The 27,944-nt window shown below is 39.3% G+C and overlaps 2 protein-coding genes across 6 annotated transcripts in view; both read right to left on the minus strand.

Annotated features, from left to right (window-relative positions):
• mlf1 (myeloid leukemia factor 1) overlaps window positions 1-1,804 on the minus strand; it is a 10,038-nt gene extending 8,234 nt beyond the window's left edge. The window contains exons 1-2 of one of the 5 annotated variants that reach the window (XM_008425698.2): window positions 1,654-1,804; window positions 26-172 (exon numbers count right to left, since the gene is read on the minus strand). In XM_008425698.2, the coding sequence (XP_008423920.1) occupies window positions 26-172; window positions 1,654-1,700 (194 nt within the window). In that variant the 5' untranslated portion in view covers window positions 1,701-1,804. Of the gene's footprint in view, window positions 173-1,653 lie in introns of all 5 variants that reach the window. The other 4 variants (XM_008425699.2, XM_008425697.2, XM_008425696.2 and 1 more) reach the window with 4 other exon arrangements.
• A 651-nt stretch (window positions 1,805-2,455) lies between these two features.
• rsrc1 (arginine/serine-rich coiled-coil 1) overlaps window positions 2,456-27,944 on the minus strand; it is a 139,339-nt gene continuing 113,850 nt past the window's right edge. Inside the window, exons 7-9 of the mRNA XM_008425877.1 lie at window positions 10,761-10,867; window positions 6,320-6,427; window positions 2,456-3,693 (exon numbers count right to left, since the gene is read on the minus strand). Of these exons, the coding sequence (XP_008424099.1) occupies window positions 3,601-3,693; window positions 6,320-6,427; window positions 10,761-10,867 (308 nt within the window). The 3' untranslated portion in view covers window positions 2,456-3,600. The remainder of the gene's footprint in view (window positions 3,694-6,319; window positions 6,428-10,760; window positions 10,868-27,944) is intronic.

The following is a 27,944-nucleotide window of genomic DNA, read 5'->3' on the forward strand; positions in this document are numbered from 1 at the left end:
TCTCCCATCTGTGATGCGTGTGCTGAAGTGGGAAGAAGGCCTTGGAAGTTCGGCCACCTCCCATCCACGGTTTCTCCCATCTGTGATGCGTGTGCAAAAGTGGGAACCAAATGGTTCGGAGAAACTGCGCATCATCCGCCTCATGTGCTCTCTATGAGCACGGAATGGATCCCTGAAGAAAGACAGAGTGAAAGAAAACACAAAAAAAGGGCAGTTTAGCAATCACATAGACTTGTGAAGGATACATGATTTCCAAAGGTTTTTGCATAAAAGGTGCGACGTGTACATGTAAGCAAGCCCCTCTGACTAAATCATTTTTCAAAATCCCTTTTTGAGAGAGTTCAAGTTATGAGTATATCAGCTTTGAGGATCCAGAGCCTTGCCAAGTTCTTCTTCACAAAAGTAAGACTGAGTGAAAAGCATCTTGACACAGATTCTCAATTAGAAGCTACCTCAACTTTTGATAGAAGATCATTCATAATTTTTTTTTCTAAACACCTCATGGAAGTTTGCTTTAACCGTTGAAACACTTCTATGTTATTTGCATTTTTATCTTTCAGAACAAACTTCCATAATAAAAGAATGAATTCATTTTTTTGCAGTTATATTAAAACTCAGAGAAAATACAAAGTTGTGGGCTGTGACCAAGAAACAGACAGCCATTTTTACTCCTCACACAATAACTTTACACATACAATGCATTAAAATATACTGAGGAAAAACTAATGCAATTATAACTATAACTGTATAACCTAGCCCTGCTTTAAACTTCTCTAAAACTTTATCCCTGACCTAGCAGGTGTGTTCCTTGAGCTTCATGATGCTGATTGTTTATTAATGATTTCTAAAAACCCCAGAGGCCTCCAAAGAACAGCTGGAAGGCAATCATATTTTAGGGATAACAGGCTGAATACATGTGCACGACACACCTTTTTGATTTCAATAAAAAAAAGAAAGAAATTCACTAATGTGCTTTTTTGGAGATCTACTGAAAAAGAAAATAAAATACATTTAAGTTTGTGGTTGTAACTTGAAGAAGTTTTAGGGTTGTGAATACTTTTGTAAGGAACTGCAATTTCACAAAACGACTCCTTTTTCCTCTCTCAACTCGGAGCTTTCCGTAAATGAATTCTTCAATGAAAGCACCACCATGAAATTAGAAGCACCCCCTAAAATAAATTTAGCCAGCCTTAACACTTGACTTAGAAGTCGGGTCAAGTGTGGCCACACTAACGCTCTGCAGGCCTCCGCTTATGGAACATGTCAAAGTCGGTGCAGCCCGATGACAGCGTGAACACTCACTGAGACATGAACAGAAAGTGTCTCTAAACGTATTTTATTTACCTCTTCACTTAAATCTGTTAAAAACTTCACATAATTGAGTTTTTTATTTGGTTTGTAAACGTTTTATCCTCAGCAGATGTTGCTAGGTAACTTAAAATTAAACAACTTTTCCATACAAGCTCATGACACTTTTTTAAGGATTAAATTGCGCATTGTGTTACATTTCCTGACACTTAAAATTTGTTTACCCACTATTAAAAAAAATTAGGCTGTTTAGATTTATAATAATGTCGGAAAATTCGAAATGTGTCTTCAATTCAAGCTAGAAAATTCTAACGTGTAAATTACTGCCCAGTTTTAGGAACTTACGAAAAGAATGGGTCCTCATCGAAATCCTCCAGCATGCTGTTGTACATTTCCGCTGGTTCCTAAAGACGTAGATATTTCTTTGTTGTCGTTTCTGATATGACTTCACGACCAACACTCACGTCCCCGCTTCGAAACTAACAACAGCAGCTGATCCCGAGAGTGATTAGAACCAAAGTCACTCTGACACCGGCCACGTGATACAACTTCGACGCTCCTATTGGCTGTTGTTTGGGTTCCATCCACGCGCTGTCTGGTGGGGTTGGCTGCTATGGCAACAGCACTCTAGAAATTTCTTATAAAACTCATGTGGTTTATCGCTCTAGTCTAGTACACATTACTACAAATGTACTTGTCCTTATCAGAATTTTGCTGAGAGTTAATGTCACCCAAAGTGCAGATAATTTGTTTTAGGTAGATCTATTGTTATTCTTGAACTAAATAAAAAAAAAAGATTTTTTTTACAAGGAGCACACCTAGTTCGCACAAACCTGTAGAACATTTATTTTTTTGCAAATGCAAGTATGTCATACAACCAAATTTAACGTGGGCTTACGTATTGAGTTATATTATGTTCTTAATTATTATTTCATTTTGACACCAAGTGTCTGGAGACTATAATAGCGACAGAATGTCACAGACGCTGTATAGGTTTACCATCTGGAGGTTCCACAAATAGCTCCGTGGGTTGACTCACCTCCATGAATCTATCTCAACTAGCAACACAACACTGAGAAAACACAAACTTAAATCCCTCAGTAGTACGCATGAGTAGAAGGAATAAAATTCAAGGCAGAGTACAGTGTTACAGTTTTGGTCAGAAGTTTATATCCAGTCAGTCGTGCTAAACGTTTAATGATACATGTACATTTCTTCTTCCAGGTGTAAGGAAGACTATACAACATATAACTTTAGTGATTAAAAAAAAACTGAGGAAGGGAAGCTGGTTCGGATTTTCATAAACAACCAAGTTTAGCTGATCATAAACTAGAAGCTGGTTGATTACCTGTATCACTGGTGCACCAAGAAAGACGTATTTGCTCCAGACAAATCAACACCTTTAAGATTGACTAGAGTTTGTATGTATATAGTTTTTATAATCCGAGGAGGAACAGATTGAACTCCTACATTACAATTACAAGGACTGTGTTTGGAGGATGTCAGAACACTGAGTGGTGCTGGCACCATGTTGAGGTTTTTTTTTTTCATTGTCAGTGGCACTGGTGGGGGGAATATTGTAGACCTTTAAATTCTTAAATGTAATCTTAAATCAGAAGCCACAGTTGAAATTGAGAAAAGATTGAAATTTCCAACAGGATGAGGAGCCCAAACACTCAGAAAAGCTGGGTTTGGAACGTATACACAGGCAAACATTAAGCTTTCCTGAAATTAAATGCATGGAGGGTAATTGTAATACTGTATTTATTTGTACATATCTTTACAAATTCTGCTAAAAATTAAATTCTGATCCAAATTCAAATGTCCATTCTCTAAAAAAAGTTGCATTATCACTCCACCCTGAACAACAATCCAAACAGATCATTAAAGTCATATATAATTATGGTATTGCAGATGATTAGGATATGCAAACTTCTGTCTGGAGCAGTAAATATACTTATTTAACTTTAGAAACTCAACAAGAGCCACAGTTTTTTTTGTTAAGGAAAGAGTCATTAGTAAATTTTATTACAATGTACCCAGTCACAATTAACTTTTTATTGAAAGATAAAACATAATGTGTCAAAGTTCACATCTATGTAAAAAAAAAAAAACATCTAACAATAACAGAAATAACCAAATCAAAATCATCAACATCAGAAAAAAGCTTCACAAAAGTGGGGACAGGCATTGTTGTGATGTTCCAAAAGACGACACGATGAGACTGAAAGTGAAGACCTGAACTAAAAACCACGCTGGGAACAAAATGCTCTTGTTGGACGCTGTTGGTCTTCAGGCTACAGGACTCCCCATCAGTCGTTCCTGTCGCAGTGAATTCAATCTGCTCAGCCAGAGATCTTCAGTCGTCTCTTTATCCATGAACAACTGCAGGCCAGCAGAGAGAGGAGATGACACGGTAGGAAGATTAAAGAAAGAAACGGGACCAACAGCCTGAGTGCACTCAGCTACAGGAACAGCTGGGGCAGTTGTACTTTTGCACAAGAGCCACATTTGCCCATCTCTGTTCACAAACGAGCACACAATCATACACTGACACAGATCGGAAGGGTGAAGTTTAGGGGCTCATCAACATAATCTGGAATAAAACTCCAAACTTGAACTGCAATATGAATATTTAATTATTCTGCTTTTTGCTTTGCTAATACGTACATGTTTTTTTTGTTTTGTTTGATCAAGGGGATTAGTAGTTAAAGTATTATCGTTCACCATCACAATGTACAGACTGATACCAGAGTAATTCAAAAAAAAGAAATATAGCTGTATTTGCTATCAGGTTTTGTAATATAAGAGCTTACATGGAATTTGTTTTGCTCACTTTTTTCTCTCAAACTTCCCATAAATTAACCAGCAAATAACACCTTGCGTCATAATGTTCCACACAATAAACACTTGAAAATTACTACTAAAATTATATTTTATCCAATATATAACAATCAGAGCAATACATTGTTAAAGATAATATTTTACATGTAATAATGTGATCTATTATTTTAGCAGCAGTATGGAAAGTTATGGCTTTTGTAATTATAAAATCAATTAAGTCATGGATTTTTGTTATCAATCTTTAGGCTAATATAATTTTGTGATATTTGCAACTTAATGTAATCTAGCATTGAGAATCACTGTATTTGGTGTATTTGCTAATTAGCTTGGTGGACTAATTTTCACTCTCTATCACTCAAATTCCCAAGTTTTTAGTCATGTCCTATAAGACAGACAAGATGTCTCAAGATCTACATGAAGATCTGCAATTATACACCAAATATGAAGGTTTAATATGGATAAAATATTGTAAGGTCTGTGAAGAAAGTGAACTGATAACCCTAAATACATTCCTAACTGATTTTTATATACTTATTTAACGGACAATGTGTAAACAAATGAAATGTTTTACACATTAAGTCAATATTCCACAATGACGTAAAACTGTGTAGTATGTACCATCTTTTCCAGCACCACACCTTGTAGATAAAAACAATACAAATTACCTAAGAGACTGTTTTAATCCGCTATAATATGATGTCATTTATTCCTGCTATTAATTGTGTCTTGTGATATAACACAATCGTATGTCTCACATAAAATAATTTGGTAATTCTAAAAATTCAAAATTTAGGCATTTAATAAATTGTTAGCTTGCACTTTAACATAAAACACAAATATGCAGTTTGAACATCAAGAGCTTTCAAAACTTTGAAAACACCTAATTGAAATTCAAACATATTTAGGGAAGTCAAGCACCCGTACAAACCTCGAGCACCCCGAATACTGCGTCCTGCTTTTTGAGTGACGCCTACTCAGATCCAGCTGCGTGGAGTAAATTTCAGCACGTACCACCTCATCCATTCCTATAAGGCCCCATTGCTAGAAAACGCCTGCTTACTACTTATATTCAGTACATTACCGGCAGCGACGGCACCGACTGTGAGGAGGCTTTAACGCTGCAGCTGCGAGCGTCTGACGGATGAAGGCATCTGTTTATTAGGAAGTAACACAATGACTGGGGATGCAAAGCACCGAGGCACAGAGTGGGAAGATATCAGATTATTCCTATATCCACTGCGTGTGTTTATGCGAGGCTGAGAGATGACGTTGACATGCCGGCGATATGTACATTCTGTACATCTAGGTGTTGATACGTGTATTACTATGCAGATGGTCGAGCAGCAACCCCCGCCGAGCGCGTCAATCCTTCATCTCCAACCTACGCCGCGTACAGCTGCACCGCGTGTTATCTCGTGTTAGACTCGGCACCAGTTCTTGTCTGTCGGCCCTGGGCTGGTGTCACGGTGCTAATGAGGCTGTGTGTGTGGGATGACAGTATCTGAACCGGGCTAATGGGACTCATCTGTTCTAATTGGAAGTGGAGCAGGAGCTGGAGCCGAGGCCGGGGCCTGCCTGGGGCATATTGCTACCATATATCAGCCTGTCTGACAGTGTATGTATGCGTATGTGTGTGTGTGCGTGTGTGTGTGTTGGGCTGGGGGGCATGGTACATCTCTGCGAGTGGGTTATCTGCATACATCAGGGCATAATTTCGTTTCCCCCAGTGGAGATAGATGACTGGGAAGCCCCAGGGAGCGTTATTGGAGTTTAAAGTTTTTTCCCCTCTCGTTTTTCATTTGCAATCAGAGAAGGAGGCCCGTAAAACCGGCAAGCTGCAGAGTCTCGCACAACGTGATGCAGTGGATAGAAACGTGCTGGAATCATGGGCGCCGTAAATAGTAGAGGTGTTAGTAGAAGCAGTGACACCTTTTAAAGGCGGGTAGGGGGGGGGAGTGTCACAAAGTTTGTCCAAATCGCCGTAAACTCAAAGTGTCACACTCATAAAAAACAAGGCGGAAATAAAACCGTAAGGTGGAGGCAGAACTTCTTATCGAGGCTGTGGCGTTTTAGTGCTCTTTAAAAAGTCTATTCAATGAAACTGAGTGACAATTTGAGACGATTTTGGAGGAAGCGGTTGGAGAGGATTTGGCTGGAGGAAACTTACACTGGGATGAGCGAGGGTGCCGCTGTCATCATAGACTATAGACATCGGGAGGGAGTAGTCCTGAGAGGGAGCGCTCTCCGATTCCTGCTTCTTCTGAGCTGCAACAAGCTGTGTTCACAGAAACACATGAAACATAAAGGAATAAACGAATATCAGACTGCAAAGAGCATGCAAATATGGCACAATTATTAACAGAATTACAGCAACAACAAAAAAAGGTTAATTTTAAAACATCTCTAAAGTATGGCTCAATTAATACATTCAATAAGATTATCATACAGACTGTTGCAAACTGTACATTTAAATATTTTTGTAAGAGGCACTGAATTGCGGGGCGCAGCACTGAGACTTGGATCTTGTAATATGATCTTCGTCCAGCAGAGGGCACACACATATTGACTGTTCAATTGTGAAAAACGGTAATAAAAGCCATGCATTCTTGTTAAATTTCCCTGGACTCATTTATCTTTCAATATAAAAACAGCTGTAAGTTATGTATTGTTTTTTTTTCTAAGTTATTTTTTTCTTTTATTTAGTTATTTTTAAAGTCCTTTTGTGTTTTGTGCTCAAACCTAGTTAGAAAAAAAACACACTGAACATTAAATTTACAGTAATTCTTAAGGCACCTGTGGGTATATTTTGACTCAAATCCTCAAGCACATCAATTTAATTTATAATATAATGGAAAGAAAAACAACAAAAAGAAAAATCAGAATGAGAATTGAGGATGTCTAAAACCCTGGCTCAATCTCAGGAATAATAAAGAGATCATTATTTTAATTCAGTTTATTAATAATTCACCATTTCACAACAGATGTCATCTTGAGGCACAAAATAAAAAAAAAAACTCATTTTGATTCACTCGCACATACAAGTTAATTGATCAAGTCAAACAGTTTAAAAGACAACTGTATCAAATACTGAGGAAAATGTATAAAAACTTCTGGGTTTAAATACAGTTAAAACATAATCTAAAAATTATCTCTATGGTCTCGCATCTAAAAAAACAATACCATTTTTGTAAGTCTATCTTTTTATACACTGTCTAAATATAGTTATATACCACCAATAAACATAATGCGCATACATGTATGTTTTGGCTTTTTTTTAAATGGGAAAGACAAGAGAACATATCGATTAATAAAGCCAGATCTGTTTAAAGCTTCACTAGTCAGAAAATGTCTAAAATGTCTACTCGCTTAAACCTGATTATACAATTAGAAAAATAATTTAAAAAGTCTAAAACATTGATAAAGAACCGAGTTTATTTACACCACTGCGATGATTAATTTGATAGAAATGTTTTAAAGATCTTTGCGGAGGGCGCTCTGCATCCCTCACGTTGTCATTTATAGAGCTGATAGGCAGAAAGATGGCTTTTAGAAATGTTCACATCCTGCAGTGCGGAAACGTTACCATATGTTACAATAAGCATCGTATTTGAGTGGCTGGCGTGTCTTCACTGTTACATTTATTAAAAGACGAAATAACTACATTAACATTTCACCAAACCCATTACTGTTTTAAACACCCCCTAGTTCCAGCCCTGGAGCAGATGTTTACCCAGTTGGACGAATCTTTTTTAAAATTCATTTGGCAGGAAACAAAAAGTGAGCAGGATATGAAACACACTGACTAATAAGCATGGTGATGTGCCAAGTGTGAGGCATAAAAAAACAAAAAACAAAACTACTCATCACATTCCTGGGGAACAATCTGCTGAATATACATTTTTAATAAATGCAGCTTGCTTGTTTTTCTTCTTTTCATTTATTTATTTAAAATGAGGGCTGTAGCTGACATAAAGGGCTTCACTAATCTTTCATCAACTTACGAGTGAAAAGGATTTAAAGTGACTTCTAACGGCACTAATTAAAAAACAGTAAACAATGTGGATTACAGAGATTAAATAATTATTTAAACGGAATATTCGTTAAATAAATTTTAATTGCTGGTAAACATTAGGTTAGCGTTTTTAAATAAGTCAGAAATGTATTGTGGTGTAGATGAAAAATGTTGAATTTGTACTAATTATGGTGGGGGGTTTTGTAATTGGAGGGAAATACGTAAAACATCATTTAAGTTAAGAAAGGTTTTCAACTATAGACGAATGGCCTGAATCTTAATTTAATCTGGAATTTTAAATATCTGATCTAAAATTAAGTGAGTGGAAGTTATACAATTTCTTTGACTTGATTAGCTGTTTTGTTATAATTCATAAACATAAAAAAAAACTAACCTGGAAAAATACACAACTTCAGCAAAACTACAAAAGAATTTTTGACACAATCTGTGAAAATGTTTTTCTCTTTTTTTTCAGATTTCATAATTTTTCCAGACTAGGACCTCTTCATTTAGAAATGTAAAACTTTGTTGGAAAAAGTTTTTATTGGATGAAAATTAGTTGACAAATTGATTAATCAGATTAATCAAGTAGACAGATTCATCTATAAAGTACTCTAGCGCAAAGGTTTACGAACTTGGTGATTTGTGTCCGCATGGGCAAAATTTTTATTATCCAAAAAATGTAATTGCAATGTACAAAAACAATCTGCAGGCTGTTCAGCGTTCCTTGTACTGACGCAATACCCTTGTTTGTTTAGCTTAGCAGTCACAGCTGTTTACTGAGCCGATAACTGGGGTCACAAGTCTGTGTCACAATTGTTGTGTTGGTCAAGAGCTGAAAATGTCTTAAAAACTAGTCTATATTCCAAAAGAGTAGCTGTTGTCATAACTTTATTTTGCATTTATCTCAAGAGTATTGATCAATAATTCAAACTTTAAATGGTCAGTGAGTTGTAAAAGAACTCACGGTACTTGCAAAATGATTTTTGATAAAAGTTAATGTGGAAAGCAACAACACAATACATTTTAAAATCAAAGTAACATCAAACTCAAAATTTAAGCTTCCGGTTGTTTTCTGTCATAGAGGTGCATTGCACTAAATCAGTCCTCAAAAATGAATTTGTTCCAATCACTCAAGTCAAAAAGCAATGCTGTGATATATTTAAGGTGCTTATTTCTGATTTAAATACATAAATCTTATTTTATTACCATGTTGTAGCCTACACAATCATAGGGATGATTGTAGACTTCATGGTTATCCAGGAGGTAGACCGGGACTGCTCTTAGAAAATGGTAAAGTCCAAAAAAAGTCATTGCTAAAGAAGCTGGCTGTTCACATAGTGCTGTGTTTAAGCACATTAATGGAAAGTTCAGTGGAAGGAAAAAGTATGTTCGAAAAAAAGCCTACAGGTAGTGAGAATAATAGTAACTTTTAGAAGACTGTGAACATTAATGCTGTCAAGATTTTTGGGACAAATTTACAAAATGTGGATTATGTCTGGAGTCGGTTAACACAGAAATAACCAAGGAATGTGGACAACAACTATGGCATGATCCTCGTGTGAAGTCACACCTGAAGTATCTTTTCTCTTCTAGGGAGAACAAAGATCGAACCACTGCAGATTAAAGTCAATTTTTTTTCATTTCACTTAGAAATCAACGTACCAGAGTCGGGAGGATGAGCAGAGAGGCAGAGAAGTTGCTTGATGACACAAGAACGCGACTGCAGACCGCCAGTAAAGCAACATCAATACTTTAGCAGAGTCACATTAATGCAGCAAGTCATGCAAAAGAAACCATGGCCAACACTGTAGTGCATATACTGCTACAGTACCTGAGCATACTTTACAGTAGGACAACAGTCCTGTCTTAAAATTAATAGGTCTTATGTAATAATCTAATGTTGAAAACTGAATTTTGGATTCGGCTGTGAGTATTTGAAAGAAATAAATATTATAAATATTGTAGAATATTTTGAACGGAATCCATAGAAGAAAAAAAATACTTTGTAATGATAAGATAACTTAAAGAGTCCTAATATAAAATAATTTTTCCATTTCATCCGGTAGATCTACTAAGAATGTTTGTTTTTGGACATGCTGTGTAGCGTGCAACTTCTGCAGCGATCTAAATCTCTTCACTCCCTTTGGCCACACGGGTCATGACTTTTGTGGGTTTGCTGTCGCATGTTGTCGCCTGTATTTTAAAAACAGTCATGAAGTCCAGACAAATCTAATTCCAGCTCTTTCAGAAGGCAGAAACATTTCAATAATGACCTCTGCATTTGGTCTGCCTCTGCCCAACCAGAAAGGCGAGGGGGGAAGGGGGCGCACGGAAACGCAGACGCAGGACGGCTGCCGCCTGCTGTGGCTTTTGTGTTGGGTGCTGCCGTCGTGGAGGAAAAAATAAATAAAAAATTTTGATGAAACCTTCTTGGGTCGGGAGCAAACGGCATTGAATGGGAACGTTTGATTTGGTCTGGGCTGTCTCTAGACAGACGGCGCGGAGCGACGCAGAGGGATGAAATTCAATAAGAAACGGAGCGAAAAAAGCTCAGAGAGTGAAGGGCCAGGGGAGAAAGAGGGACAGAACGCACCTTTGTGTCATCCCGGGAAGATTTGAAAGCCTGAGGAACAAAGGAATCGCTCTCGATGGCCTCGATGTCCTTTATTCTTCGCACTTGCTCCTCCAGAGAGGTTCCCTCTGAAAAACAAGTTAAACAAGGGAAACCATGAACAGAAACACACATACAGAGAAAGACACGCATGTTCTCCATCACAAAGAGTGTGGACCACCTCCTGTCATGATCTGAAAACATTTGGATTTCCTCTAGATTGGCCTCTTCTTCCAGTATAATACTATTTGACACATACAGTAAAAGAAATCTGATAATCCCCCCTATTTTAATCTTGTGCCTCCAAGAAAAAAGGTATTTATGCCTTTCCAAGGGCACGGACTCCCACAAAAGGTAAAGAGGGGAAAAATACTAACAAGGTAATAGCCAGACAGTGAATTACACTCAGATAATGGCATTCTAAAATAATCAAAATATGAACACAAGCTCACTGCAGTGGAATTTCATTACAGGGAATAAATGTGATTAAGTTTTATTCAGTTCAGACCTCATGTATCAGAGAGTATACTTCTCCGGCTTGTCCAATTTCACAAAAACAGACACAAAGGGTTTCCAATAAATTACTCCTGGATATAAACACATCAGGATTTCTGCATATCAGATGACAAATCACTTCAGGAATCTAAAAGCAGTCTTTGTGAGCGTGGGAGGGCAAAAATAGGTGTGCCGAGGAAAGTTAGCGACAGGGGGGGCAGGGGGGGAGACTGAATGCACTCATTATTTTCTGGCTGTCAATCTTTCTACTGATCAGTCAATATTCATCCCTCTCTTTCCCATCTATCCGTCCTCTCCTGCACTCTCCCATCTCGCTGTCTGTCAATCCAGCAGCCGTCCGTGTTTCTGAGCAGCACGGATGTAGGCTGCGTCAGTAACACAAATGGGAACATGCGTAACAGAGTACGATATCAGAAAACTTCTATGAAGGGTGAACCAGATTTTCACTGAGTGATTAAAATATAGTGGGGCCGTGATGCAACTCTTTTTGGACTGAATTAAGTCCTTTTTTAAGTTATAAATGTCTACATTGTAGGGATAAATACCTAAATACCTAGAGTACCTTGTATTTATATTCCTTGAACCCGTTTTACCATCAATACTTTGTACTGTAATTATAGCAAATGTATGTCTGGTGTATGACACCAGCAACTTTACACATCTAAAACTAAATATGTTATGTAGCTTGGTGAAAATCAGCCCATTTGCTTCACACAGAGGGTCTGGACCCCCGACTATTGAGAAACAATTGCTTCCTGGAGGCTTAGACTAAATTTTACCCATTTGCTAATGTTTTCTTCGTAATGTATGTAATGAGCCAGTTCGATGATATGAAGCTTACCGGAAACTGCCTGCACTGTAAACCAGGGATAAAATGTCTTAAACATTCGTGTTGCTCCGACTGTAATTTATTTTGGAAGTGTTTTCATTTCCAAATATAATAAAGACTGAATGTCTTTGTTCACTTCCTCCATTGGCATTACCACACCACAATCCTAATACAGGAAGATTATAATTCAAAAACAAAGCAGAAAATCAATGTCCTTGTTCATAATTCCTTCTGCTGATTGTCCCGATTGGAAACCAGAGGAATCCACCTCAATAGGAAAAAGTGAGATGAGGATTGAGCAGAATTGTGTAGGAAGGCAATGGCCGGGCTAGGCTTTACCCATTATTTCTTGCAAAACAGCTCAAGCCAGGCTAGATCAAATAATCAGCAATTTTCAAGTATTGCAATTCTCATTTAGATTTAGATCTAGATTATTCTAACACGAAATCACTTCAATCTAAAACATCCAATTGTAGCTCTGGCTGAATGTTTAGGATCATTGTCCTGATGGATAGCAAAACTCTGTCGTAGTCTAAAGGGTTTTGTAGCTAGCGTGTTCTCTTCCATATTGTCTTGTATTTAGTTTTATCCGTCTTTGCATTATCTCTAACCAACTTTACTGTTCCTGCTGAAGAAAATAACCCCCACAGCATGCTGCTCTTTGGTGGGCTCTGGGCTACTTCTCTGATTATTGTGTTCCGTTGTTGGCTTGGTTCCAACATAACTGGATTTATGTATGTCATAAAGATGATGTCTATGTATTGATAATTTGGCCAAGAGGGAATGTACAACAAAATGAGAAAAGACCCCAGAACAGGTCCTTGATGTACCCCACAGGACAAGTCAGCTTGTCATATTGCATGTTAATTCTGCTTTATCCTTGACCCATCTGTGTGTTCATTGGTCTTCAGTAATGTTTTCTGACAAACCTCAGACCTGCAGAGAAATGGCTATGTTCAAACTGCACACAGGTAGTAGACTCAATTTAACCAATCAGGCGACTTCTGGTAGTTAAACTGGATTCTATTGAGAAGTGTCAGAGTAACGGGGACTAAAGACAGATGTATGCAACACTATTCATATTTATACCTGATAAACAACTTAAAGACCAAATATCCAACCATGTATGTTTTCATTTTGCTTCACATTCATACTTGATGTCGGTCTATTACATGAAATCCCAACAAAATAACGTCCAGGTTTGCAGTTGTCATGTGACAAAATGTGGAAAAACCTGGAAGGGGTGTGAATACTTTTACCAGTATGCTCAAATACAGTATGCATTTGGAGCTGATAAAAAGGATTTAATTCAATCCATTAGCAGCTATAGAAAGGGTGTCACAACACATCTTTACGGCCCCGGCGTTTAATGAATAAATGAATATTTGGTCCAGCCTTCACAGCAAAATGTCACCCTCTATCACGCACACACTTTATTAAGCTTCATAATAGCACTTCAACAACTCTGGTCTGATTTTAATGCGCTGCAGAATTGGACAACTGACTGACGAGTTGAATTAAGCCGTCCTATGTGACAGACTATCGGCTTGTCATCCAGCGCGGGGAGATGTGGCTCCAAAAATAGTCATTACCTTGACTGGGGCTTCTAGATGGGGAGCCTGAACACGGGCCCAATATCCTCCTGGAGGCTGTGGACTGTCCTTCACACCGCAAGCGTGTGTGTTTGTGTGCATGTTTGAATGGAAACTCACGCTTGTGACTAACCCACAATTAATTCAGCACAATTAATTCATTTTTTTCCCCAATTACCTTCCCATCTCTGCTGTCCTTTGAGCATGAATGCCCTACATAAACAATGCCCACACTCGTAGACACACACAAACAAACCCACACACACACACACATCTACCAGCATCTCGTTGGCGGATAGTTTCCGCGTGCAGAGCAGGAATCCATTAAGACCTCAGACTTTTTGACAAACACATTATTGGTAGATAAAATGACTTCCATATGCTGTTTGTCAGATGTCAGCGGGTAAAGATATGTATTTCACGAGAAAATCAAAAATAATGGACTTTGAGTGCGGGCCAAGTAAGCTCAGAGGCGGGCAAAAAAAAAAAAAAAAAAAAAAATCAATACTCCAGCTGGGTGAGCGCACTCTGAAGCTCAAGGAGGTCAAAGTTGATATTTAATATCGACACATTATCTGGCAAATTAATTTAACAGGTCGACTCGATTGTCATCGCATTTGGAACGCTTCTCTGTCAACGATGAGAGGAGGTTAGAGCGAAATCTGAGAGCAAGGAAGCAGTAGGGAAACAAAAGGAGGCGCAATTAAATGCACAGTAGCGGCTGGTTTATGCCGGAAATTTAACAACCCGGAGAAGGAATAAAGGTGAGAACAGCCTCATTATTAGCTGTGAAGCTGTGGGCCAAAAAGTCCTTTCGTAATTGCATCCGTGCAAACGTGTTTACTCTGATTTATATATATATAAAAAAAAAATAGAGTCAAAAAAACTCTCTCGCCATCTCATTACTGAAATTAGTAAGATAGACAGGAGTGCTGATGAGTGGCTCAAAATCAATAGGCTATTGTTCTCCCTAAATAGCTGTTTGTCCACTTCATTGATTAAGACCCAAAGACGAGGAAGGGAAATCAAACCAGCCAATGGAAACTGATTTCAGATGGTCTCCTTTAGTCCTTGAAGGCAGGAGTGTTTCTCAGCAGTTACGCTGAGACGCCAAAAGAGGGGGCTGTTCCACAGCGCAATATACACAGGACGGTCTGAAGCCTTTGGGCTGCAGCGGTGTTGTCTTTGTAAACTTGACTTTGCTCGAGAGTTTGTCAATCACGAGTAGCTGAGCTGAATATATTGCTGCTGCTGCTGATTAATTCCAGTAAGTGACTTCACCGACGAGCCAGCTGAATTACTGCAGACCTTGTTGTTGTTGTTATGTGGAAAAGATGAACAAAAGAGGAACCAACTGCTTGTTTTATAAAGACATGTTTGTTAGTATTTAGGAAAGGGAACGTAAAGTCATTTAATGAACATATTCAATAAATAAGATGTAAAAGTGTGCAAACTGTGTTCCTTAATTTATGATTGTAATGTAATTGATGTTTAGTTAAACAACATTGGGACTTGCTGAATGGTTTCTAATATAAACCAGCTGAATCACAGCGAGTGGGATTCCTTAAAGGGCTCAAAAATGTAAACGCTTGTTTTAAATGTAATTTTCTTTGCGTTACTTTTCTGCATTTCTCCAAGCACAACACATCTGACAAATTAAAAGCCAAACATTTTACAAAACATTATAGCATATTTTGACTGCTCATTTTAAAAATATCTGATTTTCTTGGCTCAAATTTTTTTATTTTAGTCCATATGCAACTTATTTTAAGGCTTGGATTCAAAGGTTAACTATGAATTTATTGGAGAAACTTGCACAGTGGGGAGGCTTTAAATATAGAACAAGAAACAAAAAATAAAAACAAGATGGATGGATGGATGGATGGATGGATGGATGGATGGATGGATGGATGGATGGAATACTAAGTGATTCCCTCCTGTAAAATAATTCCCACAGTAAAATGTCAGTGGGTAAAGACATGTATTTCACGAGAAAATCAAAAATAGCCTTCATCCATTAAAGCCCTTAAAGGTGTTTAAGTGCATGTGTGGTTTTTCACTCAGTAACTTCAAAAATACTTTGTTAATCACATCTAACTAAAAACCAGCTTACATTTATTGTATAAAAGCAGCATAAAAAGCTCACTGTTTGGAACAAATAATTTTTGGGGACTTTTTTAAAAGATCAAAATGAAGCAATGACGCAAGTTCTGAAACTTTTTCTACGCTCTACTGTTTTGTTTTCCCCACTCATCTAAAATTGTGAAATAATTGAATCCAATTTCAAATGGCTTCTAGACTGTGCAGGAAACCTGGGATAGACGTTTAAGTTTGGGATTTCATGTCTTATGTTCACAAGTACACACACTCAGCAGCGTCTCCTTATTTCCCAGGTTTGGGTAGCCATCTCTCTCCCTGCGCCGCAGTAAAAATGTGTAATTCAATGCTCAATTTAGGCCCCGTCTCAGTGGAGATTTTTTTTTTTGCCTGCTAATTGATAGAAATTAAGCCATTAATCAAGCCACTAGCCATCATTCAAGCCAGGGAAGATGAATACAAACTTTCATAATAACCACCTTCCCCATTTTAGCCCTCATTAGCATTAATTTTTAATGTAATTATGCTATTCTTTTACACTGAGCTCATAAATTACTGCTCTTTTGTTGCCGGCTGGCCTTGTAAAATCTAAAGTAATGCTTTGTAGTCTGATCTTTAAGGCAATTACTGGCTTCTTCACTCTTTTATCTCTCTGCATTTCCAATAACCTGCTCTCTAATGATTTATCTCCGCTGCCCCCCTCGCCATCCCCATCCCTTACCCCACTCTCTCCTGTTCTCTCTCTCTCTCTGCACCAGTGGCCAAGTGCCCTGCTGCCAGCCTCCACCTCCAAAATCCCGTCCGCCTACGTTCTCCCCATCTCTTCATCTGGGAAGCATACAAACACGTGCACGGATGCTTGCCTCCACCACTCTTAACAAAAGGAGCGCATTCGCTGTGTGTCAGCGCACTAACTTTGTTTACAATCTCCTTTAGTCATTTTCCAGCTTCATTAGCACAGATCCAGCTCCAGCAGTGGCGACAACATCAGGGGAACGCCGCGGTAAAGAGAGACCAGGCGCTGCATCTCGCTCTCTCTGTCTCGGCTGGTCTCTCGTGGGCCTTACCTGTAGGCTAAGCTGCTCTTGTTTATGTAACCCCTGAGCTGAGTAAACTCACACATGCACGCACGCGCACACGCTCGCAAGACTTGGCATCAAACTGAGTCAAGCTTAGCAGGGCTGTGTGCTGGGGGCGATGGAGGGGCTTCGGTCTGGCCCCGTTCTCAGCAGCAGCAGCATCCTGCCTGCGTCGGAGTCTTTAATGTGCGATTCTCCGGGCCCAAACAACAGGCTGCTGCAGTTGCATGCCTGAGAACTGGACTAAGCAATAACAGGGAAAAAAAAAGATGGAGCTGCTCATTAAAATCTGTCTGAAGACATTTGCTGATCTGCACTAAACGATTTCACACGGATGAAGATTGACGTTTCTCCAATTGACGAAGGGCGGAAATCAAGAAACTGAAGCCTTGTGGCGTTATAGAAAGGCTTGCACCTCTTACAGTTCTTCTGTTTTTTTATTGTTTTTTTTTTTTTTGGTCACAGTTAAATGATTAATAAAACTCACATGATCAGATAAAAGTGAACACAAAATGAACTGATGATTTCAGCTAACCAGACCTTTTATGAAAAGCAATTAGCCTCTAAACCTAATGACAGGTTATGCCACTTAACAACTTTTTACATTGCTGTGCAGGAGCTTTGACCCACTCTCCTCAGTCATACTAAATGGCCTATTGAAGGTCCTGCCACCGCATCTCATTGTGATTTAATTTGGGACTTTGACTAGACCATTATTTTTTGTTTTGTCTGAGTCATCCAGCTGTGAGATTACAGACGTGGAACTGATAGCCGAGATAATCGTACCAATTACAGCACGATTCCTGAAGCAGCCCCAGAGCATCACGCTACCACCGCCATGTTTGATCATAAATGTGATGGTGTTTTTCTGAAATGCTTCGTGCAGGAAGCAAAGATTCAAGGTGCAAATAGTAGGTGTGCATGAATACCCTGAGTGGACCTTAGCAAATGGGATATGACCCCGTTGTACCCCTAATTGTATGTTATCAATGTTAGTCGTTTCAGACTAGAAAAAAGAACAACATGACAAAAAAATTGATAGCATTCATGTCAGTGAACAGTGAATTTAAACCTATGGCCAGAACTGCAAGTGCAGTTTTCTTTCCACAATAAAATAAAAAAAAAGTGAACATTAGGATGCTCACATATGGTTGCAATGCAACAATGACTTGTGATGCTGTTTTCTGACACCTGCCTGAAACGCGTGGCGGCCGGGGTCAACGGGTCATGGTAAATTAAGGAAAACTCCACCAGTGTGAGCCAGATGTCCTGAGTCTGTCCCAGAGGAGCGCCCTTAGATGTATGTATGTGTTTGTAAGCTGGAATATGAGTGGGGCGATGTCCAATGACAGAGCAGGTGGCTGAGCTATTCTAATCTGAGCTCCCATGAGACCGCACACACCAAGCACGGTTACTTATACATCTTATGCCGACCCCCTCTTTTAAAAACGCTGCATGTGTCTGCAGCCGTGCTATAGTAGCGATGCTCTATTTAGCAAAACAGGCCAAGTGATCCCATGTGGTGCTCACCTTGTTATCAGTGTCAAACGGTCTCTGTGGATTTCTGTCAAATCCTGTCACGATCATCAAGGCCTGTCACAAATACTCTGCTTTCGTAGTGAAACCCTTTATTGGAACAATTTAGAGCAAAGACTATAATATGTCAAAAAATGCTGCCTTGAGCATTATTTAACCTCAGGCTTATATGATCTTATGTGATATCTGTTTGACTTCAGGAAATGAGGAGCAGCTGGGGACTGAGTGTCTCAAATACACACACTTCTGTCCCATCTTCTGCTGATAGTGATCTTCCACTCTGCAGTCAATAAAGGTCTGAATGATGAATTAAAGATCCAAATAACCTGCTAATGACAGGATGACACGGCAGCCACGCGTCATGCTCAGATATCGGCGTCCAAATCTCTGCTGATCCCTCCTTGCTCACCGCTTCTCTCTCCTCCGTCACTCAGCTGAATCCCTCCCGTTAACAGACGCCATCTTTACTCAACAATCCTATTAGAGCAGCTCAATGTGCAGGTCTGGCTTCACTTTGAAGTAAATCCACCTTTCGTCAACTGTCACATTGATGAAAATTATTTATTATAAAGCCGATCACTTTAGTGGAGCTGGTCATTTTACCCTTGACTTACTGTCGACAACCAACAATTTAAAGTAATTTTCCACTCTTGCTCTTTAAAGAAATGTGGTTTTATGACATAGTTCGTAACTCTTGCCCACAGGACACTTCTTTTTATTTGTTTTATCCTCAGTGTCCTCATGGCTTTGAGATGACTTTATGGTCTCTGTGGCTTTTCGTGTTCAGTTCTGTTTGTTAAGTAACAATATTTAAATTCAGTCGTTGTTTTTCACTTTGGTTTAATTGCATAAGTATCGTCAGAAGTCGGCACATTAGTCTGTCCCAAGCAGACATTTTTTTGCACAATTTGTGAAACGTAGCCTACAGATGCGGCCCTGCATAGCATCAAGAAAAATGTTGATGTACTTTGCTCTTATTTCCTAACCCTTATCCCTTACCTTAACAAAAACTTAAATGAGAAGTCATTAAATTATTCATTGTTTATTGTGCTGTGTGCAGTTGTGAATTGTACAAAACATAAAACAGAAGGTACGTCACAGACTGCAAAGGACTTTGGACGGTAGGAACTCAGAGTGTGTTTAGGGTGTGCAGCGACATACTATTACGCCAGTTTGATGATCTTGGCTCGTCTCACAAGAACCTTCTTGAGTTTTGATGATTGAGGGTGATTTCACCCCTTCACCAATTCCTACTTTTGCTTTTTTTAAGTAACGGTGGAAGTGTGCCAAGAAAAATTTCAAAATGACAATGCATCAATTTGCCACCACCTTGGGGAGGTTGACAAACCTCCCCAAGGTGGTGGGGAGGTATAAAGCGTAATATTACGCTTTATTATTGAAAGCGTAATATTTGAAGTAATATTTTAAAACCTTTTCACACACTACTGTAAGGAAATATGATCAACAGAAGGAGGCTACTCAAAAATTCTTTCCAAAGAGTCAACAGACCCAACTGAGATCTGATCTATAATAAGTGGAATACGGTGTAGTATAAAATATTTAGGGAAGAAAAAAATACAATTAAATTGAAGTTATACATGACTGTCTTGAGAATTAACTGATTTTAAGAAACCCCTTTACGCTTAAAGGTACCAACAGGAAGTAGGTTGAGATGAAATGGCATTTTGTGGACACAAAAAGAGAATATGAATTAGTGAAGGGGCAAATTGACCCGGAATGGTCCTGACTCACCCCGCTGACCTGCCAGCACAGTGATGACTGCAAACATGAAGAGCTAACCAAAACCAGCTGGGTGAGCTTCTCTTACACACATGTGTGTGTGTGTGCGTGTGTGTGTGTGTTTTTGAGAAAGAGGAAAAAAGAGAGCAGCATGAGTGTTAGTCGATGTCCTCAGTCTGGGCAGCGTCACAGAATCTCGTTAAACTGTGACGTTTTCACAGGCTGAGCAGTGAGGTGTTCAAGATATCACAGCTACTTTCTGTGTGAACTGTTTGCAAACGGGTATGGGCGGGGTTCCTTGCTTTATTAAATTTCGTTTCCCATTTGTCCCCAATTTGACAAAACACTTTGCCTTCAATGCAATTCTACTGCAAAAGCAAGAATTGCCAAAAAAGTTTATGAATGTCAGGATAAACACATTGTTTTTTTGTATATAGTCACTAATACATCTTTTTTATTAAGTAAAGTCTTGTTTTAGTGTGATTAGAAATGCAGTATCCGCCCTGCCCTTTACCAGAAATAACAAGTGTTTGACTGCATTAACTTGATTTTAAACCGGGCTGTGTGCGTGTGTCGAATGTATGCGTATTTGTGTGTGTGTAAGTGCAGGGAAAAAAGTGCATCGGTCTCCATTTTTCAATCCCAGGCTAGTCAGCAACTCTTTCATGAGCAACTCTATAATTAGGGAAACACCAAGCAACTAATTACTTAATTGGAGCAAGGTCCTTAAAATGAAAATGATGTAATCAGAATCCTGGAAATGGATTCGATTTTAACAGACTAACACATGAATGTCAGCACACACACAGCAGACTAGTACAAACACACACACACACCCTCACACACACACACACACACACGCACACGCACACACACACACACATACCTCGTGACCTACAGTCGTCTTGACAAGTACCCATCAAGCAGCCAACTCTTTCCCCTTAGTTGAGTTGTAATTGATTCTCCCTTTAACTCTGCTGGCTCCTGGCAGCCTCTGTATATGTGTGTGTGTGTACTTTCTGTGTGGTCTGCTACAAACTATATAAGTAAAGGTCATGGTCATGCATGCGTGCGTGCGCGCAGTGTCTGAGTAGTAATTAATTAGGCAAATGTTGCCCACCTCCTCTCCAGCTGACCTCAGTTGTGGACTAACAACCTTGGCAATGAGTTGAACATAACTCTCCTTTAAAGGAAGTCATGTAAAATCATAACGAACCTACAGTGACAGTGTTATTTGAATGTAAATCCATAAATGCCTTCATGGTCTATATAATAGGACGTAAATGCATGAATGAGTGAGCAATAAATGAGTGTATGAATCCAAGGTGAATGAGTAAAATGTCATTTTCGGATATCCTTGAATTCTAGCAGATGTGCAAGTGTGCTCCATGACTCTGTGTTAGTATAAACTTCAGGTGGAGCTAATTCTAAATACGTGGTCAAAGAAGACCCAAAAAGTATACAAATGCATTAATTGTATTTTGAAGCAGAAGAGAAGCACATACTTTTTTTAAGTAGGCATTGGCAAGTATGAGATTTTTATAGGATGATAACCTTCAAAAATGCTAGAGTACTGATGTATAAACAGTTTCTAAATTCAGAAAGAGTAACGTACTAATAGACTTGAGGTACACATGTTAAATAGTACTATATGTTTAGAGGTTCCAGTCCATATGGAGCATCACTGGAAGATTTACAAGTTGTTTAAATAGTTAGGCTACCTGCTCCGGATACCTCCGCAGTCAGCTGCTTAGCAGACATCTAAATTGTAACATGCCAAATGTCAAATTTTAACAGGAGTTTTAAATGAAGCTGGACAAAATAAAAAGATGTCAACGTTTCAAAAACCTTATGTGTTTGTTCTGATAACTTCAGTCGGACGATTCTTCTCTGGACTTTTATTAGAAGGTCATAGATGGTCAAGCAAGGGGCAGAAAACAGGGCGGGAAAGCATTCAGATCTTAGTTATATGCCTTAAAAATGCATCAGGCAAAAATAAAAAATTGTGTGTTAGCTTCATGGTTATTTCCTGCCTTGAACAGATACTTTACTTATACGTAGCACAATCGTATGGCATAACTGCTGGGTGTTTTAAATAGATACTCCATTGTCACACTTCATTATCAATATACATTGTCTGGGCAATGTTCAGAACAATATGCACCGAGGGAGTCATCTACTCTCTGCGCCTGCTGGTGTTTGAGGACAGGCACAGATAAGCCAGTTATCTGAAGTCCTGTCCGGTCTGACCCAGCTGGTTGTATTTATCTTAACCACTGAGTCGCAGCTGATTTTTCACATATCTTTGTCCTCTTAAACTGGCACTTAAAAAAGTTTTCATTCCCCTTCACAGGTTGCTAGAGCCATCTTGTGAATGATAATATTTCAACCTCAACAAAAATCTGTCTAATATTAACTAAGAACGTCTCTTTTTATGCTACAACACCTGATTGTACCTGATATACTATGTTAATGTTTATCTTATGAACATCACAATTATTACAACATTAACGTCTTCCTATTACAAAAAAAATATTTATATTTATGCTTGAATATGGCAACATGCTAAAGTTACTCGTAGGTTTCAGGGAATTCCCTTAATTGCCATAAACACAATGAAAAGTTTCAAATTTCAATGAAACCTTTTAGGAAGTTCAGTTGAAATTAGATGAAAAATAATAATAATAAATAAATAATGTCACCCTGCGTATAGTAGTATTTTTTACAAACTGCAACTTCACTGCTTTATTTGTTCATAAAATACTCACCTTAAAACATACTTGAGGGTCCCCACAGGGGGACTAAAACACAGCCACACAAAATCCTAAGAGACTTCTAATGTCTCATGACAAACCCAGCAGGGGCCAACACATGGCCAGGGGCCTCCCCAATATGTCAGCACTCTGACCCGCAGCAGTCTGTGGGTGTGTCTAATCACAGCAGTCTGTCCACCCTGTCGGGCAGAAGACTGTTGCTGATCAAGTCCAGATATGTGTCAGCCCCTGTGTGTGTGTGTGTGTGTGTGTGCGTGCGCGTGTGTGTGTGTGTTTATGTGGAGGTGGAGTATGTGCAGCCTTTTTATGTTGATATGTTGACAATGGTCTGGAATCTACATCTAAACAACCTTGAAAAAAACAACAAAGAAAAACGCCACAATATTGATGTATTAAGATGTATTGCTGATTAAAAATCAATAACATATTATTGTTTTATTCAACCCCCCCCCCCCCCCCCAAAAAAAAATAAAATTGTCCTACTGCTACACACATGCGCACAAACAAAAAAAACAATTTGATATTTAAATTTAAAAACCAACTAAATTTAATATTTTTCATGTAAGCATCCTTAAAAATACTATGGGTTTAGCTATTCTGATCTAACTGGAGTAACACTGGATGTATAACCAGCTGGTTACTTAGTAAGGCTACCTGCTCCAGTTGACTCAGCAGTCAGCTACTGGACAGACTAAGAGAAGGTGTTCAATTTAGTATTAAATACAAATCTATAAGGTAAAAAACAAATACAAAGTAAAAAAAAAAAGCTTTTTAAAATCTTAGTCTAATAGAAGATTTTATTAGGTATCTGATATCTTCTACAAAGTACCCATAAAATGCTTTAAGCTGGTGACTCTTTGGACATTGGTTTACTGGCAACGGGTTAATTGATAAGGTAACCCAAAAAATGATTACGAGTGACAGAGGCTAAAGGGTTTCTGTCAATCATCTGCCTGGATGACCTGGATGAAGTCAGTGTAAAAAGGATACATGGTCAATTTCTGAGTAATGTCGCCTATGGCACAGATAGCTCCTCACTGTTATTGAGTTAAACATGTCATTCCATAGTCATCCTTACAGAAATTATCAAGCCATGGCTTCCTTCCCTGTGGATGTGACAGCCACCATGGGCGGCATCGGCATCCCATTAGCCCAGGACAAGGGGGATGGGAGATCAAATGGGGTTAGGAGAATTCGGCATTCACCGCGACTCGTTCACGAGACCAGCAGCGCTCAGGACAGGAGGTCAACTAATCACCTTGCTGTGCCATTTCCGAAGGGATGAAGGGGGTAGGATGTGAGGAGTAAGCGGGAACAGAAAATCAGCCTTAAATTTGCCGTGATGAAGAATCAATAAAGCAGTAATTGCTTTACTTATTACCATGCAATGAAACAAATTGGGGGGAGAAGGGAGGCAAGCAGAGGGCTGGCATGCAGCATGAACGCTGGGGCTTTTTTTCCCCCCCCGGCTGCTACGTTTGGAGATGAGCACAGAACGGAAAAGGAAAGGAGAGGAAAGGCATTTGGGCTTCAGTGGGCCAAGGCAAGGAAAAAAGGTCTCCTCGTGATAATTAAATCTTCTCACACTGATTTTCTGCCAAATTTATTTCCCCAGGGACCATAACTCTGATTCAGTGCTTACAAGCCATGCATAACTAATCATTTCAAGGGACCACAAACCTGAATGAATAGGAAGAAAAAGAAGGATGGCTACACTCAATCCCAGGCTTTATTTATCCTTAAATCAGTCCTGATTTAGGCACGACAAAAATCAGATATAACCCTGACTGTTCTTCAGTAATATTGTGTTTGAAAAAGATCTTTAAAGTGATGGTGTAATTGACCGTCAGTGTGCTCAATTCGCAGTGCTGTACTGGCAGAGAACATCCTTTAATTCCTGGAACAAATAGAAGCCATGAAGCCAATGAAGTGTCGGTTCAATACTCCTCTGACTGTTCCTGGCATGATTGTGTTGAACATAATAACACAACAAATAAGGCCATTTATCTGAAGTAACGACAGGAGATGAGGCCAACTCCACTAATCAATACCCAGTCGATACAAACCAGATTTTCTTACATCAAAATCACTGAGACGGGTCTTTCTTCAGCTCGGAGTGCACAACAGCAATACAGTGCCTCCCTCGAGTCCAGCGGTAGATCATATAGCCAATAGAAAAACAACAGTTTAAAACTGGTATATCTTTTATTCTGAGAGAGGATAAAATAAACTACACACACTGGCCACTTTATTAGCCACACCTTGCTAGTGTCGGGTTGGGCCCCCTTTGCCTTCTGTATTGTTTTACTTCCTGACAGCAGAGACAATTCATGAAGGTGTTGGAAACATTCCTCGGAGATTTGGGTCCATATTGATATGACAGCAACACATTTTCTGAGACTTGCTTGCTGCACATCCGTGATGTGAATCTCCTGTTCCTCCATGCTCCAAATGTTTTCCACTGGATTGAGATCTGGTGACCAGTGACCTCAAGAAACCAGTTTGAGATGATCTGATCTTAGTAAATTGGTGCATTATCCTGCTGGTAGTAGTCGCCAGAAGTAAGTTACAGTGTGGTCAAAAAGCTATGGGCATAATCAGAGATGACATTCATATAGGCTGCTTGTGTGTGACACTAAACTCAACAAATTTACCTATTGATAGCTATGCTAGGTGCAGCCGGCTTGGAGTACGATTGTGACCCAGCATTTACCAAGGGGCATCGTCAGTGTGATGCCAGGAATGTGTAATTAACAGGGACGTTTAGTCATTTTTTAATTTATCTTGAGAATGTTTAAGTCAGTTTGAGGGGGATTGATGTTCTTCTACGACAGTGTTTCCTGTGCTCTGGCCAATATTTGTAGTTGAGGCGTTGCATAACTCCACTAAGTCAGAAATGAAACAAATTAATGTACATCAAGACCATCTACGAGTCGTTTTGAATTATTTATTTGCTCCTTATTGGTTTGAGTCATCATGTCATGCTGTGGAACAAAGGGTATAACAACCCCAAACGAGGAAATAGATGCACTTGATTTTTTTAAGGGGTGTGATGTCAATGGATGACCCCTATATTATTAATATAGGGCCCCAAAGGGTGCCAGGAATATTTTCCAATGAGTGGCTAGTGGAGGAAAACATTCACTTCCACCAGTGGAAGTAAGTTAACTTTGAATTATTGTTTGCAATCTTTGGGATGCTGCTCTGTCTTATTTAATTTCCTACTAGTTTAGACCATCAGTGTTATAGTAAAACGCGTGATCGTACTCGCCAGGATAACAAAAAGAGTTATAGAAGTTCTCTACATTTTGAGGACCATCTATGTTACAGAATTGTGTCAGCTAATGAGACAACTTCCTTTCAGATCTTTACAATAAGAGCCATAAGCAGTATCCTCTAAGCTCATAAAATCATAATGATGAGAATGCAGACTGCATTCCTTGTTCTGGCTGCTGATGGTAAATAATCCCTGACAGTTATGATGTTATATAGACAACATTATGTGTGCATTGCTGATTAGAGAAATTAGATGCTGAGAAATAATACTAATCGCACTAGTAACAGTGATGTTGAGAAAACAGTCTGGGACTAGTTCAAGTCTTAAGTGTTTATCAAATGTCAGCTGTACTTGTGATGAATAGGGGAAATGGTTGATTTCAGAAGTGTCCTTTAGCCTTCTCTACTTCCTCTGCTGTAATTGTTATGTCTTTGTACGTGACAAACTGTCCAGCAAGTGCACAACAACAGCATGGCGAAATTCAAACAATCTCCTTCTTGAATCCCCATGTTTTAGTTAATGTGAAGAGATCACGGACACCGGATTGCTCATGTTTACCAGCACTTGAATTTCACTGCTTGTCCTTCAAGCCACGCGGCTCGGCGAGGTAGCGTGGCACGCCACACCGTGGCCCCGGTAATTAAAACATTTAAAGCAGAGCCAGCCCCCCCTGTGCTCCTCGGGTCTGATATGGGGGTCACGCGCCTGTAGATTCTAATTTGCGCTCCATTTGTATTCATGACAGGCACGTGCTAAATATTTAACAGCAGCCTGGCAGGAGTTTTGTATTGTTAGGCTTTCCAGGTCAAATAATTTGATTTCAAGGCAGATTACATTAAGCGTCAATGTCCAAGCCACCGCTCTCACTTGCCTCTCATTTCCTGTTCTTTTATTACAGCCAAGATAGGCCAGAACTGAAGGCACATGGCTGTGGATTATACAAGAGCTTGTTAGCCATGGATTAGTTATTTTCAATTAGAAAAAAAGGGATTGCATCATTTACTTCATGCACACACGCCCACATTATCATTGCATGTTCGCAAAGAGGAAATTTTCAGCTGACTGCCAAACTGCTCAGCAGAGCATTCAAAAAAACGACGGCGAAGATACGCTTTCCCTAATAACGTTATGTTCCGGTAATATTTAATTGTCCTTCACTGAGGTATCCATCAGTTCAGCAAGGGGTGTGGACTTCGATTCTGTCTTTTTAAGGTAGGAAACCAGAACCAGACATTTTCCAGTTTCAGGCGAGGCCCTGAGGTGATTGACAACAGAGCTAGTTAAACGGTGATGAGGCGTTAATGGATGCTGGGTCGAGAAGGAGGGGGGTAGGATAGTGAGTGGGGGGGTGTTGCGGTTGAATATTTAATGGTCATACAATTCCTGAACATAGACACACACGCGCACAGGCACACACAGGTACACATCCAACCCATGACCTGTCCTACGCACCACGTAATTAGGGAAACAGTCCTTTCGTTTAACAGCCAAAAGAGCAAACGGTAGGTATACTATATTCCCCTAATGATATGGGTTAAAGAGCTATTATACGTCTCATTAAAATATATGATCTCCCAATCTGGTGGCAGTTTGAGGTAATGGGGACAGAGCAGGTTTGAGGCTAAGATACCATCTGTAGGCTATAGGCTAGTGTCCAATCCATATCTACATGATTCTGTATTTTACAGAAGGGCAGCACAGATGAAAAGACGTTTCTCTCAGAGCC

The sequence above is a fragment of the Poecilia reticulata genome, linkage group LG13 (genome assembly GCF_000633615.1).
Source record: "Poecilia reticulata strain Guanapo linkage group LG13, Guppy_female_1.0+MT, whole genome shotgun sequence".
In the NCBI taxonomy this organism is placed as follows: domain Eukaryota; kingdom Metazoa; phylum Chordata; class Actinopteri; order Cyprinodontiformes; family Poeciliidae; genus Poecilia; species Poecilia reticulata.